A 17,564-nucleotide genomic window follows, 5' to 3' on the forward strand; every position below is an offset into this window, starting at 1 on the left:
GTGTTCAGAGTCCTTGCTTTTGAGACCTATTGAAATCTGTTTTCTCACTCACAACAGGCTGATATCCCTAATGGTGGGGTGAGAGAAATGAATCTGTGCTCCCTTTGAGGCTGTACTTTCCCCCTCTTTCTCACTCGCTTTCTAAAGCAACTCTGTAGGTTTGAAATTAATTTGCTTTGGCATTTTCTCTTGCACAGGTCTGGAACATCAAGCAGATGATCAAACTAACTCAGGAGGCACATTGAAGCCCTGTTGGACAAGTTTGGAGGGGATCATAATCCACCTTCTATCTACCTAGAGGTGAGTGCAGATAATTTTTAACCAAGGTCATTTCCTTTAGGGGAATTTTCTGCAATTGGTTGCTGACTGGGTTTTCTGTTGTGTATGGAAAATAGTGACCAAGTTGGGAGAAATGGGTCAGAAATTCACCTTATGGGACCACCTAGTGGCTAGAACCTGCAATTACAATTGAGGTCTGTCAGGAAAATTGAAGGAAGTCCTGCATGTATACAGTGTCATTCATGGCCTTTGGGTGCCCCAAAACACTTTGGCCAGATGCACATTGTAATGTAGGAGTTTCATTTCATGGATTTTGATCAAGCCATTGGGTTCAAGAACAGCTACTTCCCTTCAACATTCTGTTCTTGAACCAACCAGCACAACCCCTATTCACTACAGTTTAGCAGCGCTATAATGGTTATCAGATGACCAGTCAGAAGATGAGGTACTGTTCTTCAAGCTTCACTGGTATAGTGCAAGTGACTAAAGACAGATAGATCAGAGTGCGAGTGGGATGCAGATTTAAAGTGACAGTTGACCAGAAGCTCAGGGTCATAATTGAACAAAAACAATTGCTTCCCCTCGATGAAGGAACTGTATCAGGTCAGCTATTACAGTATATTAAATTAAAAGAATTACAATTACTTGCTATTTCACTCTGAAAGGGTGTTGGATGTTCTTGGTAGTAGGAAGGGTGAATGACAGAAATGCAGTTCTCTGCGAAGGCAACAAGGAACGGGGGTGTTGAGTATTGGTTGGGAATGAGTGAACCAGAGTGCCTGAGGGGGGGATGGCTCCTTTAGAAGAGGTGTGTCCTTCTAAATATAGAGACTGAGTTTTCGATATTTGCAAATTAGAAATTTTTTAAAAGCTACTATAACCCTCTTTTCCACACCATTACAAAACTGAAATTACGGAAAAAATTTTAGATTTTAATCCTTGTCAGAAGGGCTTGATAGCAATAATTTATGATTTAATTATGAAAATTCGTTCAGAACCACTGGACAAAATTAAGAATGATTGGGAAAGTGAACTCCAGACATCTTTACCTACAGAGACATGGAAGAAAATTCTTCCTTTAGTTAATACATCTTCAATGTGTGCCAGACATTCTTTAATACAGTTTAAGGTAGTTCACAGGACCCATACGTCAAAAGATAAGCTAGCTCATTTTATCAACATATAAATCCTATATGTGACACATGTAAATCGAATGTGGCTTCTTTGACACATATGTTTGGTCCTGTCCTCTTTTGGAAAAATATTGGAAAGATATTTTTAACATTATTTCAAATGTATTGAAGATTGATTTACAGCCTCCTCCTATCACTGCAATTTTGGTTTACCAAGGATAGAATCTGGCCATCTATCTGCCTCCGCTAACCATATGATTGCCTTTGTTACATTAATGGCCAAACGATCCATTTTGCTTAAATGGAAGGATCCAATACCCCGACTACTTTTCAATGGTTCTCTCAAACTGTATCATGTTAAACTTGGAAAAAATTAGGAGTGGTACTGTTGATCCTTTGCTTAAATTTGAGGAAGTTTGGAGTCCTTTTATTCAATATTTTCACATGATATAGATCCCCTTATAATAAACCTTTCAATTTAGAGGAACGGAGTTGACGACATAATATTGCTCTGTTTCTACTCAGAAATTTTAGTCCAGTTTTTTTTTTGTTTTTTTTAAATGTTTTTCTTTAGCTTAGTTTGGTTTGATATGTTGTTTATAATTTTTCTTATTGTTTTGGTATTTTTTTCTTTCTTTTATATTTTATAATAAATCTTTTCTTTATATTATACTCATTCACTAACAGATCGTTGGATCTACAGATTTTTTTTATACTCTTATTGTTCTTTATGATTATCCATGTCATGATTGTTCTCCTGATCTCTTGTATTACATGTATAAATATTGATATATTAATCTGTATTAATTTGAAAACTAATAAAAAGATTGAGAAAGAAAGAAAGAGACTGAGGGAAAAGGGGAAATCTATCCTAGTATTTGGAAGGAGAAACACTGTGACACGGGTATTCTTGTGTGATACAAGAGGAATTTTTAATATCCCAGTGCAGGCAGGTGTGTGTGTGTGTGTGGCAGTTGTACATCCCCTTGGCATAGCAGAGCACTACCTTATCTAATGACCTTTATGCTGTTGGAGATCAGGTTGTATCAACGGACTTGTATTTGCTTGGTACTTTTTACATGGAACATCTAAAATAGTGGTGTATAATTTATCTTTTGGGAGTTCCAGATTGACAGTCTGAAGGCATGTTAAATCAGATGTGATTTATTTTAACAACCAGATACTTGTGCACTTGTGTCTTTATACTTGTGACTACAATGATACAGCATAAAACAAGCTAATAATGGTTTCATAGATCATAGAAAGTACAGCACAATACAGGGCCCTTCGCCCACAGTGTTATGCCGACCTTTAAACCTCGCCTAAAAACTATCTAAACCCTTCCCCCCACAAATCCCTCCATTTTAACTTCCTCCATATGCTCCGTTTCCTTTCTTTAAAATGTGGAGAATTATAACATGTTTTTATATTTTGATTTCTTTTTGTAACTGGTGTTTCTAAATCCTTAGCAGCTGAAGAGAGTCATTCAGTCTGGGTTTTTTGGTCCATTAGTATTTCATAAAATACTGTTTTGCAAATTAAATTGAATTTTAACTGTTAAAACAGTTCAAACATGCTTTTGCAGGATTAAGGTAACATGCTGCAGTGTTTCTGGGAGAGAGCATTTAGAGAAGTCAGGCTCTATTGCCGACATTGCCCAGTGTATTGCTGCTTCAAGATTGTCATCCTGTGACCCTATTGTGCTGATCTGATTTGTTGAGACTCAAGAGAAAGCATGCTAACAAATGAATATACCACCAAGAAGACAAGCAAACATCTCACCTCTCCTTCACAGTTTCAGAAACTTTTCCATATCAAGTGCTCTGCTGTCAAGACAGAACTGCTTTGGATGAGCTCCAATGGTCTTTGGCTCCTAGTACAAGCGTTGGAATCTTATCACTCATTTAGTTCTCTTCCTTCACCAGTGTTCCAGACTGAACCAGACTCTTCACAATCTTGGCATCTTATTCAACCCTGAACTAAGCTTCAGGTATTTCATAATTCCACCTCACTAGCACAGGAGCAAGAGTGGGCCTTCATTCCTTAAGCCTGTTCCACCCTTCTCTTCTATGGTAGTTCATCTGTATCTCAATTTCATTTATCTGCCTTGGTTCCACAACCTCTAATGGCTTTGCCAAGCAAAAACACTGTCCTCTTTGCCCAACCTCAGCCCATCTGTTGTTAAAGCCCTTGCCTTGTTGCTGTGTTCACAAATGCCTATACTAATGTTTATGCAGATTTCCCACTCTCAAACCCATATGTCTGGGAAACAGACCTGGATGTAGGCCAACTACAAGGATGTAGCTTCACAATGTTAGAATAAAATATTCCAACTTGTCACCAGTGTTTCATAATCATCATTTCACAATATCTAACATCCATGCCCATGATGGAAAAAACATGAATAATTAACATGAAAATAGAATTGTGTGTTTGCTATTACTTAACCTGCTGTTACACCTGATACAGGTTTTTTTGTATATTGGGGCAAAAGGTATACCAGTAAGCGCTTTTCATACAAGTAAACCAGGAAATTGGTGACACAAAACTAAGCCTTGCACCTTCATGTGTTATGAGTAGGGCTGAGAGCATATCAACTCCAGAATCAGGAGCAAACCACAAAGCACTAGATTTGATCATACAGCAGTGGGGCTGGCCAACAGAGCCAGATGCCTCCTCGGATAGTGCTGTTGGTGATTCTGGATCAGTAACTTGAATTATAGGTTATGAAGACCTCATTGCATTTCAAATTAAAATCATGGCTGTTGGATATAGCATAAATTTAATTGTACTGTGAGAAGTACTGTATCTGAGAATTATGACAGCAAACCAATTAAGTACATGTCTTTGTATCCTCTTAGTTATTGTGAAATTTATTGTACAACTGCACCAGCAATTGCATCCTTAGTTTTGTTCCAAGTCTTTCATTGCAGATGAGCCCTGTGTTTGTTTGACTTGGACTGGTAGCTGGCATCTTTTCCTTGGAAGTCTGAGTAATGCTGGCTGAAGCAGCCATTTAGGTGGCTAAATTCTCAGGCACATTCACAACTCTGCAATCGAGTATCAGTCAGGACTAAAACGAGAGGCAGCACACAGAACAACTTAAAGTGGTAACTGAAGACTGGAGGCATCCTGCTGACAACCATGAGCACCTCGGCCTCTGTTTACCTCTCCTTTATAAATTATCGGACTCCAATTAAAATCAGATACTCCAAAGTCACGGACTAGCCTATTGTTAAGACTGGAAAACATGCTCCTGCAAAAGTTTTGTCTAAACTAAAGGCAACAATTTCCACTCTATATCTCCACACACACTTTAATTATCTCACCGAGACATTTTTGTAAAAGGGTTTCTCAAGGTGTGTTGCTAATGAATTCTTTTTAGCTGGAAGAGCTATGAGCAAGGGAACAACACCATATTTCAGGAAATTAAAAACTGATGGCTTCCCTCCCATCAATCTCTGTACTGATTTGAAAGAAAGCGAGGGCCTCCTGCATGCAATTGCTTCTACACTTCCTGCAGCAAATCACACATGGGCCACAAAAAGAAAAGCACTGTTGAATAATACAAGTGTTACTTTACTTTCCAGGAGAAAGCAACGGCAGCCCAATAAATGAGAGCTATGAAGAAAAACCAGCAAAAGCTGACAAAACGTTCTGCTTCACAAGGCTGCCAGCAGCACTGTATCTAGAAATAACTAAATCTATTTCTTTGCTCCACTGAACATACAAATGTATGAATTAGGTGCAGAAGTAGGCACCCAATTCAGCCCCCAAACCTGCCCACCATTCAGTAAGATTATGACTAATTTGATTGTAACCTCAACTTCATGTTCCCCTCTACCCCTAGTAACGTATTACCTCCTTGCTTATTAAACATCTGTGTCTCTGACTTAAAAACATGCAAGGGCTCCCTTTTACCAGCCCTTTGAGGAAGAGACTTTCAATGATGAACAACCTTCTGACAGAAAAAAAATATTGCCTCATTTCTGCCTTAAATTGGTGGCTCTTTATTTTTGAACAGTGACCCCCTACTTCTAGATTCTTCAAGAGGAAACTTCCTCCCCACTGTCAAGCCTCTTCCTGATCTTGAATGTTTCAATCAAGTCCCCTCTGTTCAAAGCTCCAGCAACCAAAATCCTAGCCTGTCCAACCTCTCATTAGACAACCCTCTACTAATGCATTAGCACCTTTCCTGAAGTAAGACCAAGACTGCACACTGTATTCCAGATGTGGTTGCACCAAAGCCCTATTCAACTGAGGCATTATATCCCTATTATATTTAATTCCCCTAGCAATAAACAATATCACTCAGTTGGCTTTTCTGATTACTTGTACCTGAATTTTAACCTTTTGTGAATCATGCACCTTCCCATTGCATCTCAGAGCTCTTAAAATCTCTTGCCATCCAGATGGTATGCTTCTTTTTCACTCTTCTGCCAAAGAGGACAGTTTCACATTTTTCAACATGTACTCCATATACTAGATCCTTGTCCGTAATCCTCTGCAGCCTCCTTATTTCCTCTTCACAACTTACAATCATATCCAATTTCCCAAGCTGGGCCAGAAAGAAACATTATGGAGTGGATATTGTGCATGTGTGTCAAAGATGGCTAAGGAATGATGCAGGTTTTAAAAAAAAAATCAAAAATAACAAACCTATACTAGGGTTCATCTGTGAAGGATAGAAAGTGTTGGAAAAATGTAGCAGGTCAGAGAGCATCCAAGGAAAGAGAAGCAATGACTGTTTCAGGTCTGCATCCCTTTCGCTGAGTTCTGATGAAGGGTCTCAGACCTGAAACGTCAGTTGTTTCTCTCTCCACAGATGCTGCCTGACCTAAATTTTTCAGCGTTTTCTGTTTCTACTTCAATTTCCAACACCAGCAATTGTTTTGATTTTCATCTATGGAGGAATGGAATTGAAAAACAAAATTTGTTAGACTGTGTAGTTTTATTCAGACAGATGATGTAGGTGCCCTGGCAAGACCCATTGAATGCCCATCTTTATCTCTCATTGAGAGGGTAGTGCTGAGCTGCCTCCTTAAGCCATTATAGTCCTTTATTGGGAGTAGATTGTAGAGTAGGTACTCCCACTATGTTCTTGGGTAGGGAGTTCCAGGATTTTGATGCGATGACATGGAGGAAGAGCAACATACTTTGGTCATGTAGATGTATATTTTGGGGAGGAAATTGCAGATGATGCTGTTTCCACGCACCTGCTGCCGTGATCCTTCAAGATGGTGGACCTCACAGTTTAGGAGGAATTGTCATAGATTCCAAGATGCAGTGTTGCAGTGCATTTTGAATGAACTTTGTTGGACTATGATGGATCGATCCATTATCCATATTATAATAAATGCATTGGAGAGGCACGAAAGTGATCACGAGGATGCTCCCAGTGCTGAGAACTAGTAAGTATCAACTGGGACACCTTTTATCTAGAAAAAGGTCAGCTAACAGTTGGCCTGAGAAAAGGTCCTAAAAGGATGTCACTAATTAAGGCAGTAAGGAGTTCAGATAGAAACTGTACAGAAAGTGAGAATGTGGAACTTGCTATCACATGGCATGGTGAAGGCAAATTGCACACAGTAAATGCATTTAGAGAAAGGGAAGTAAGTATCTGGAAGCAGAAAGGCTTTAGGAGGTTAATTCAAATGGGTTGAGATGAAGTAGATTTAGAGGAACTCGTATGGAGCAAAAGCATTTAGTTAGGCTGAATGTCCACCTCCTATCCTGACCCCTTCAATGCTGCTCTTCTAGACTGTGTATAGAGGAGAGGTGTAGAACGTGTCCCAGTGCATACTAGGTAACATTCAAGCAGGGGCTGATGAATAGCCAGTTAATATTCTTGCCATAAAAGTGCAAAGGAGAGGGAGTCTAATCATCTACCCTTGATACTCAATGGCATTGCCATTGCTGAATTTGCCACTATTTACATCCTGGGGGTTACTATTGACCAGATGAACAGGTCAGTGGCTGGGTATCCTGTGGTGAGTGACCCACCTCCTAACACCCCAAGGCCTTTTCACCATCCACAAGCCCTGTGTCAGGAGTGTGATGGGATATTCTCCATTTGACTGAATGAGTGCGGTGCCCACAAATGCTGAGAAACTCCACATTACCCAGGACAAAGTAGGCTGTTTAACTGATACTACACCCACCACTCTAAACATTCATTCCTCCCACTGTGCAATCTACAAAATGCACTGCTCTTCTCTCCTCGGCTACGCTGACAGAACCTTACAAACCTGTGACCGCTACTACTAAGAAGCAGGAGGGCACTAGGTGCATGGGAACACCAATTGCAGGTTCCCCTCTGAGTTGCATGGTCCTGACTTGGAAATATGTTGTTGGCCTTTCATCATCGCTGGGTCTGAATTCTCCATCTCCCTGCCCAATAGCACTGTGAGAGTTCCTTTGCCTGAAGGATTTCAGCAGATCAGGACATGGCTCTTCGTGACCTCCTTAGGGCAGGTGGAGATGAACAATAAATGCTGCCCTCGCCATTGGTGCCCAGATTCCAAAAAAGTGAATAAATCATTAAAGCTAAATCAAAGGCCACAAGCCATCCTTATGCAAGGGCTTGAATGTCTGATTCTTGCGACAGATTGAAGTGCAAGGGTTTGATTTGTGTTGTTGTTGCAGTCACTTTATCTACAACTCGTGAAGAGAGAAGGTGTTTATGTCCTTTTGGATGCTTCCAATAGTGATGTGAAGTACTGTGTGCTTTTAATCTGTTCTCTATGAACCAAAAGCTCTGGTTACATTCATAGTTCCAGCTAAATGCCTGCAGTTATACTGCAGTATCAAATATTAGACATGGTAAGATACTCTGATTAACTTGGAGGGAAAGTCCCACATGTAAACAGATGCTTGCTGCTTTTATCTGAATTCCTTTGAATGTCAAAGCTTTTTGTTTTAAACTTTGTACAATCCTGCTTCATCTGCACCAGGAAAGTGGGAAATATTTGTAAGGGAAAATAAAGCACTTTTCTTGTCAAGCCCCCATTATTAGCATTCACCATGTACAAATACAGCTTGGCTTAATGTAGATTGAACCTCCCATAATATTCACTAATTGCTAGTGTGGTTTAGATTATGGAGACACAATTCAATTCACTTCCTTCATACTTCCAATTCCCCAGACCCAACTGCCTCATCTTTACCATGGACATCCAGTTCCTATCCCATCAGGAAGGTCTTAGGGCCCTCCATTTCCTTCTGAAACAAAGACTCAACCCGTTCTCTTCCCCCAACACACTCATCTGCCTGGCAGAACTTTTTGTTCTTCTTTTTTGATTCCTCCCACATTCTACTAATCAAGGATGTAGCCACAGGCAGTCGTGTGGTCCCCAGCTATGCCTGTCTTTTTGTTGGTTACATGGTACAGTCCTTGTTCCATACCTACTCTAGCGCCCATCCCCAACTCTTCCTCTGCTATATGATCCCTAGGGCTTGGGCACGTGAAATTAATATTGGATTGGAGGGATTTTATGCTGACTAAAGACAGATATTTGCATGCAAGTTTATCAATTGCTGCAAGAGTCAGGTCATCATTTGTTCACGGGTTACGATAACTATTACAATAGTGTAGTGACTAGCTACACACTACAAAATGAAGACACAGAGTCGCTGGTTCGAAATCAGAAGTCGAATGAACGACAGGGGCGCGGTGCGCCTTTAATATCCCAAAACTTCCCGCGCTACAGTTCCTGTGCTGACGTCACGCGTGGGTCACTTGACCTTCCCGCGCACTGGGGAACAAGGAGGGCCCCGTGCCATCTTGGATCGGGGCCTCTGACGACATTTGCGATGTTGGGAGCCGGTTCGATGCTGGTGCGGTGAGTCGCTACATAACCCCCCCCCAGAACCGGCAATACTGTCACGAAAACCAGAATTAAATAAACTATGACTTGGGTGGCCTGCCCCTGCGCCGCGCTCGCTGGACCCCCATGGGTTGGTCCAAGTCTAAATGAGCCAGCTTCAACCTGCCAATCGTAAACACCTCCTCGCGCCCCCCAATGTCCAGCACGAACGTAGACCCATTGTTTCCGATGACCCGGAATGGCCCTTCGTATGGCCGTTGCAGCAGTGATCGGTGCACGCCCCTCCTGACGAAGACAAACTTGGAGGGAAGTCGGCATACGGGTCGGGGCCTGTCCGTGTCGCGAGGTGGGAATCGGGGCCAGGTTTCCAAGCCGCTCATGCAGCTGGTCGAACGCTGCGGCAGGTTTTTCCTCTGGCCCCCGAGGGGCTGGTAGGAACTCACCCAGGACGACTAAGGGCATTCCGTAGACCATCTCCGCGGACAAGGCATGCAGGTCCTCTTTTGGCGTGGTGCGTATCCCCAGCAGGACCCAGGGCAGTTCATCTACCCAGTTGGGCCCCTTACGGCGGGCCATGAGCGCTGACTTCAGGTGGCGATGGAACCTCTCCACCAGCCCATTGGATTGGGGTGATAGGCGGTGGTGAGGTGGATCCAGGAACCCCACAGGTCGGCGACGGCAGACCACAGGCCGGAGGTGAATTGAGCTCCCCTGTCTGAGGTGATATGTGCCGGGACACCGAAACAGGCCACCCAAGTTAACAAAAGGGCCCGTACGCAGGACTGGGTGGAGGCGTCTGCGAGGGGAATGGCTTCAGGCCAGCGGGTAAAACGGTCGACAATCGTGAGGAGGTACCACGCTCCTCGGGAGACTGGGAGGGGGCCGACCAGGTCAACATGGATATGGTTGAACCTCCGGCGGGTAGGTTGAAAATCCTGCAGGGGGGCCTTGATGTGCTGCTGTACTTTCGAGGTTTGGCAGTGAGTGCAGGACCGGGCCCATTCAGAAACCTGTTTACGCAGGCCATGCCAGGCGAACTTGTCTGACACCACCCGGACAGTTTTCCGGATGGATGGGTGTGCAAGGCCGTGAACGGCATCAAACACCCGTCGGCACCAGGCAGCTGGGACGATGGGGTGGGGTCTACCTGTGGAGATATCGCAGAGCAGGGTGCGCTCGCTGGGGCCTACCAGTAGGTCTTGCAGTTGCAGGCCCGAGACTGCGGTGCGATAGCTGGGCATCTCCATGTCCGTTCGCTGTGCCTCCGCCAAATGCCGAAATCCACCCCCTGGGACAAACTTGGATGGCGGGCCGTGACAGTGCATCCGCAACCACGTTCTCTTTCCCAGACAGATGGCGGACATCAGTGGTGAACTCTGAGATGTACGACAAGTGCCACTGCTGCCATGATGACCAGGGATCTGAGACCTTGTTGAAGGCGAAAGTCAACGGCTTGTGGTCGGTGAAAGCTGTAAATGGCCTGCCCTCCAAGAAGTATCGGAGGTGTCTGATGGCCAGGTACAACGCCAACAGCTCGCGGTCGAAGGCGTTATATTTGAGCTCTGGTGGTCGAAGGTGCCTGCTGAAGAACGCCAGCTGTTGCCAACGCCCTTCGATAAGCTGCTCTAGAATGCCTCCGACCGCTGTGCTGGAGGCGTCGACCGTGAGTGCAGTCGGGACGTCCGTACAAGGATGCACCAACATGACCGCATCCGCCAAGGCCTGCTTGGTTTCGACGAACGCGGTGTGAGCCTCTTCTGACCAAACAATGTCCTTGCTTCTGCCCGACAGGAGAGCAAACAATGGGCGAGTGATGCGGGCCGCGGATGGTATGAACCGGTGATTAAAGTTTACCACACCGAGGAATTCCTGCAGGCCCTTGATGGAGGTGGGTCTGGCGAAATGGTGGGTGGCGTCGACCTTCGCAGGCAGGGGCGTGGCGCCGTGTTTGTTGATCCGGTGGCCCAGGAAATCGATTGTCTCCAGCCCGAATTGGCATTTGGCTGGGTTGACGGTCAGGCCGAAATCCCTCAGGCGAGAAGGGAGTTGGTGGAGGCGCGTGAAATGTTCCTGGCAGCTGTTGCTGGCAATCAAGATGTCGTCGAGGTATATGAAGGTGAAGTCAAGGTCACGCCCGACCGCGTCCATGTGTCGTTGGAAGGACTGAGCAGCGTTCTTGAGACCAAAGGGCATCCGGACGAATTCAAAGAGGCCGAAAGGTGTGATCAGCGCCGTCTTGGGAATGTTGTCCGGATGTACCGGGATCTGGTGATACCCGTGGATGAGGTCGACCTTGGAAAAAATGGACTGCCCGTGCAGGTTGGCAGCAAAGTCCTGAATGTGCAGCACGGGGTACTGGTCCGGGGTAGTAATGTCGTTGAGGCGTCAGTAATCGCCACAGGGTTGCCAGCCTCCGGCTGCCTTGGGGACCATGTGTAGCAGAGAGGCCCATGGGCTGTCCGACCTGCGGATGATCCCCAGCTCCTCCATTTTTTTGAATTCTTCTTTCGCGAGGCGGAGCTTGTCTGGGGGTAGCCGCTGGGCGCGGGCGTGGAGGGGAGGGTCCTGGGTGGGGATGTGATGCTGGACACCGTGCTTGGGCAAGGTGGTGGAGAACTGGGGCGTTAGTACGGACAGGAACTCTGCCAGGACCCTGGCAAACCCGTTGGTCGACGTGGTGACAGAGTCGAGGTGTGGAGCCGGCAGCTTGGCCTCACCCAACATTTGGAAGGTCCTGGCATGTACCAAACGCTTACCCTGCAGGTCAACCAGCAGACTGTTAGCGCGAAGGAAGTCTGCCCCGAGGAATGGTTGCGCGACAGCGGCCAGGATGAACCTCCAAGTAAAGTTGCAGGCGCCGAACTGGTGTGCCAAAGGTCCAAATGGCACTGCCGTTGGCGGTTCTGAGGGCGGGTCCTGGTGAGCAGTTGCGAGTCTCGCAGCTGTTGGGAGGCATGACACTGACTTCGGCTCTGGTGTCCACTAGGAACCGATGTCCGGAACGCCCGTCCCACACATGCAAGAGGCTATCCGAGTGGCCAGCTGCCGTAGCCATCAGCGGCGGCTGACTCTGGCATTTCCCGGAAACGTGCATGGTAGCCGGCATCTGTGGGCGTCAACGCTCCACCGCTGGTGGTAGAAACACCATTGGTCGGTGTCTCAGGCCTGGTGGCGGGTGGGGTGCGTTCGGTTGCCAGGTCTGGCCTGCTGGGCCGCTGGGTATGTGGCGTGGCAACACGCTCGATGGATGCCCCGCTCTCCTTTTTTGCCCGCCAAAGGACATCCGCCCGGGCAGCCACCTTCCGGAGCTCGCTGAAATCGGCATCCACCAGGAGCAAGTGGATGTCGTCGGGTAACTGCTCCGGGAAGATCTGCTCAAACAGCAGGCAGGGTTTATGCCTGTCTGCCAGGGCCAACATCTTGTTCATGAGCGCGGGGGGGGGGAGGGGGTCTGTTGCCCAACCCATCGAGGTGAAGGAGGCAGGAGGCCCATTCGCGTCGGGAAAGGCTGAAAGTCTCGAGAAGGAGGGTCTTGAACTTATTGTACTTCTCCTCCTCCGGGGGCACCTGGATGAAGTCCTTGACCTGGGCTGCGGTGTCTCGGTCGAGGGCGCTCACCATGTAATAGCACTTGGTGTCATCCCTGGTGATCTGGCGAATCTGGAACTGGGCCTCGGCCTGGTCGAACCAGACACTGGGCTGGAGGGTCCAGAAGGTGGGCAGTTTAAGAGCTACTGCCTGTACCTCTTGCCGTTCAGACATCGTGGGTCCAAAAACGTTTGGGCCCGTCGGGGTCACCAATGTAGCGACTAGCTTCACACTACAAAATGAAAGACACAAATCTGGATTGAAATCAGAAGTTGAATGAACGACAGGGGTGCGGTGTGCCTTTAATATCCCAAAACTTCCCGTGCTACAGTTCCCACGCTGACGTCACGCACAGGTCACCTGACCTTCCCGCGCGCGGGCTTTCCTAGCCCAACGATGGGGAAGAAGGAGGGCCCCACGCCATCTTGGATCGGGGCCTCCGACGACGTTCGCGATGTCGGGAGCCGGTTCGATGCCGGTGCGGTGAGTCGCTACAATAGTACGATTATTACGATAACTATAACTATTACTAATCTATTACGATCATGTTCTCAGTGCACACTTCCTACTGTGTGCACTAACTACTTCCTGACAAAGTTTATCTCACTGTCCATTCAGACCACCCTCTTGGTACCTTTGCAAAATTAAACCCAATGTGCTCCACTGGAACAGGATTGAATGAATAAACCAAAGTGGATGTGAATGAAATGTGAAGATGCAGGAAGGGCAGCTGAATCAAGATTTCCTTTTTTATACCATTCCCCAGTTTACTGCTAGAATGTGCAGGGAATGCCATCAGTTTGGGGGAGGTACAGGTTTGAATTAGAGGTTGGACATCCTATCGTGGCCAATTTTAAAACCCAGGCATTTACAGATGTGATTTCAGAATTTCTAAAACATTGTTTTTCTCCTCTCACGCCCCACTTCAATCCTGTCCTCTGAATGTTGGTGGGCACTTTGACCATGGGGATCACTGCAACCAGTTTTGTCTACCAGCATCCAGGTGTGTCCTTGCCATCTTTTCAGTGATGAAATTCAAATTTTCTTTCTCTACCACCACTCCAACCCTTTCGTACTTCATCTTATCAGCCAAGGCTCCGAAGGAACTGGTGTTATGCTCAAGCAGTTATCTCCGATTTCATAAATTATACACGCAGACTTAGTAAGCTTCTGACTGTCACTGAGAGAGTTAATGTATGTGACCGGAGCCACGTCTTTACTGCTTTGAGGTATTTTGAATACATGGAGAGACTTGAGAATCCAGGAATGTTCTTAAAGCAGAGAAGGCCGTGGGGACACAATAAAAGAGATGTGGTCAATTTTAAAAAAAGGATTTGAGCGAATAAGGAAGACTGCTTTCTACTGGCTGGAAGCTTTATAACCAGGGAATATAAGTTCAAGGAAATTAGCAAAGAAGGCGGCACGGTAGCGTAGCGGTTAGCGTAACGCTATTACAGCGCCAGCAATCGGGGTTCAATTCCTGCCGCTGTCTGTGAAGAGTTTGTACATTCTCCCTGTGCCTGCGTGGGTTTCCTCCCACATTCCAAAGACATACGGGTTAGTAGGTTAACATGGGTGTAATTGGGTGGCATGGGCTCGTTGGGCTGGAAGGTCCTGTTACTGTGCTACATAAATAAAGTTTAAAGTAAAGTTTAAAGTTTTAAAAACAAAAGGGACCTGATCCGGATATGCCTGTAAGCAGATTCAACAATATCTGTAAAAAGAGAATTCAATAAATACCTGAAGAGGAAAAGTTTCAGGACTCTGGGGGGGAAAGGGCAGGGAGTTTGAACAAATTGGAAAGCTCTTGTGAAGAGCAGGCGCAGGTTCGACGCATCAGAAGATCGTTTGATCCATTGTATAATTCTGCAATTGTTAACTGATTTCCCAAATAATTGGTACTGAGCTTTAGAGTAATTTTCACAGGTTTAAAGTGATGGTTTCAATTGAAGATTATTCAAAATAATGTTTCACACGGTATATGGATATATTATTGATATTTGTGCGTGTAAATTGTTAACTGGCTAAATTGCACATGTCTGAAATAACTTGTTTTGACTTATCTCGCCTACTCTATATTAATACTATTGCAAACTGGACAACGCAGTAGCGCAGTTAAGTAGAGCTGCTGCCTCACAGATCTGACCCGGTCCAATCCTGACCTTGGGTGCTGTCAGTATAAAGTTTGCACATTCTCCCTCTGACTGCTATGGTTTTCCCTGGGTGTTCTGATTTCCTAGAGTCATACTACACAGGAACAGGCCTTTCACCCAACCATCAGTATTCCTTCCACTTACCAGCACTTGGTCCACAGCCTTCAAGTATTGGTGATGCAAGTGCTCGTCTAGATAATTGTTAAATGTTCTGAGAGTTTCTGCCTCTACCACCCTCCCAGCCAGTGTGTTTCAGATTCCAACACCTGATCGATGTCCCTCATAATTTTGTATGCCACTATTGGGTCCCTTGCTGGCCTTCTCCACACCAAGGAAAACAAATCCAGCCCATTCAGTATCTCCTTATAACAGAGGCACTTTATCCCAGGCACTGTCCTGGTGAATTTCCTCTGCACTCTCCAGCACATTCCTGTTCTTTCTAGAGTGTGTGACCGGAACTACACAATATTACAGTTATGGCCGCGCCAATCTGAAATAAAGCTGCGCCATAACTTCCCTGCTTTTGTATTCTGTGCCCCAGCTAACGAAGGCTAGCATCCTGTGTGCCGCCTTTACCTGTGCTACCATGGTAAAGGATCTTTGGACTTGTACACCAACGTCCCTCTATTCCTCAGTACTCCCCAAGGGCCCAACCATTATTATCTATACACTATTCTTATTTTAACCTCCTAACATGCATCACTTCACACTTATCAGGATTAAATTCCACCTGCCATTCCTTTGTGCAACTTACCAGTTGGAAAATATCTTTCTGTAAACTCCTCACCAATGTTTGTATCATCTGTGATATGAGGTTTCTTCCTACATCCCAAAGATGTGCTGGACTGGTAGGTTAATTGGCTATTGTAAATTGTAGATGGGTGGCAGAATCTGGGAAGAGTTCATGGCAACATGCAGAAAATAGAAAGGGGTCAGTATAGGATTGGTGTAATGGGTGCTTGATGGGCCAAGGGGCCTGTTTTCTCTATGGAGCACTGCAACAAGTGATTACTATTCTTCAGTTGCTGATTAATTCCCATTCTGAATTGTGTTCCAGGCATATGAAGAGTATACAAGCAAGCTGGATGCATTGCAGCAGCGTGAACAGCAACTGTTGGAGTCCATCGGCAATGGCACGGAGTTCACAAACACTAACCCCACCAACACTGACTTGATGGAGCCCTGCACTCACCTTTCTGTCACTCGGAACTCTCCAAGCCTGTTACAGAACCCACATGACAGTTCGCGGGCCAACCCCAAATCGCCTCAGAAACCCATTGTTCGAGTCTTCCTGCCCAACAAACAGAGGACAGTGGTGAGTAAATACAGTGAAGGGAGTGACATGAGATTCTGAGGAACAACTACAGGCCAACAAGTGGTCCTAAGTTCATGAAGACGGAAAAACAATAAGGTAATTTGTATTGTGGACCTTCATGGACATAATACAAATGTATTTCCTTAACATCGCCTATATGCACCTATAACTCCTAACCACAGGCAGATTTCTTTTTTGTTTTGGATGTTGTTTCCTGTGTTCATCTTGTTAATAGTATTTTCAGTTTGTGTTTCTGATGTGTTCCCTAAACAAACCTTGCATTCATGGTCCACCCATTCATGTGCTACTCAATCCCATTCAGTATGTCCCCACTGTTACATGCTTGGTGTAACCGTTAATTGTGCCCCCCTCCCTTTCACCTGTCTGGTCTCCTGTTTTATATGCCCAATGTTCCTCCATTAAATGCATTCCCTTTTCACATGCCCTATTAAAGATGTCTCCACTCCACCCCCTTACTCATGAACCCTATTAAAATTTGCTCTCCAATTGACTACACAATCTACTCCACATAAAGTGAGCTTCAATTTGCTGGTCTGTTGCCATTAAAGTTCAATGGAAAATAGATGAAAAGAAGCTGTGGCCTGATGGTTTGCTCCCTGAGATCCATGTTTGTTCATTATTGCTCGACGATAATTTACACATTCTTGGAATGCACTGTATATTGCAAATTTTAATGCTAGACAAACCTGACAAGTAGACGTGTCTTATGCACAGGCTACCTTCTCTCTGGTGTTTTCATCCTAGCAAAGCCGTTCTGCTAATGCAGCAAGTCCTTCACTTCACGCCAGCTGTTGTCCCAGCTCACCCAGCATTGTAACATTTATCCCTGGCCCTGGCGCTTGCTACTGGCACACAGTAATGCTTCACTGTACTGGAGCTGTTGAGGTGGGCTGGGGAGGATTGGAAACAGCTGAATTTCTGGTGGTTGATAAGATGAAGGGCAGAGAGAATGTGCACTTGTGGATCCTGGCCCAGTTATGGGTAAGGACGTTAATAGTCACTGGTGATTTCATTTTACAGAATCCAGCCTAATGAAACAGTTTGACAAAAGGCTTGGTGCTAAGTCTCCAAAAGCAGGTTGCTGTTAATCATTGCATCAAGGCTGTTGATGTTTCATAGGATAAATCATGATTTTTCCTTAGATCATTAGGCAGTCCCCAACTGATCTGGAAGAGTAATTGCTTCACTGATTTATTAATCAAATCACAGATACATAGTTGAGCCTGAGCATTAAGTGTTTTGTTCCTCT

The 17,564-nt window shown here is 45.4% G+C and overlaps 1 protein-coding gene across 1 annotated transcript in view; it reads left to right on the top strand.

The window, feature by feature from the left end:
* The first annotated feature begins 203 nt into the window (after positions 1-203).
* Positions 204-17,564, top strand: part of braf (B-Raf proto-oncogene, serine/threonine kinase) — an 85,119-nt gene continuing 67,758 nt past the window's right edge. The window contains 3 exon segments of the mRNA XM_052030384.1: positions 204-236; positions 238-300; positions 16,037-16,294. Of these exon segments, the coding sequence (XP_051886344.1) occupies positions 216-236; positions 238-300; positions 16,037-16,294 (342 nt within the window). The 5' untranslated portion in view covers positions 204-215.

Source organism: Pristis pectinata, chromosome 15 (assembly GCF_009764475.1).
Source record: "Pristis pectinata isolate sPriPec2 chromosome 15, sPriPec2.1.pri, whole genome shotgun sequence".
In the NCBI taxonomy this organism is placed as follows: Eukaryota; Metazoa; Chordata; class Chondrichthyes; order Rhinopristiformes; family Pristidae; genus Pristis; species Pristis pectinata.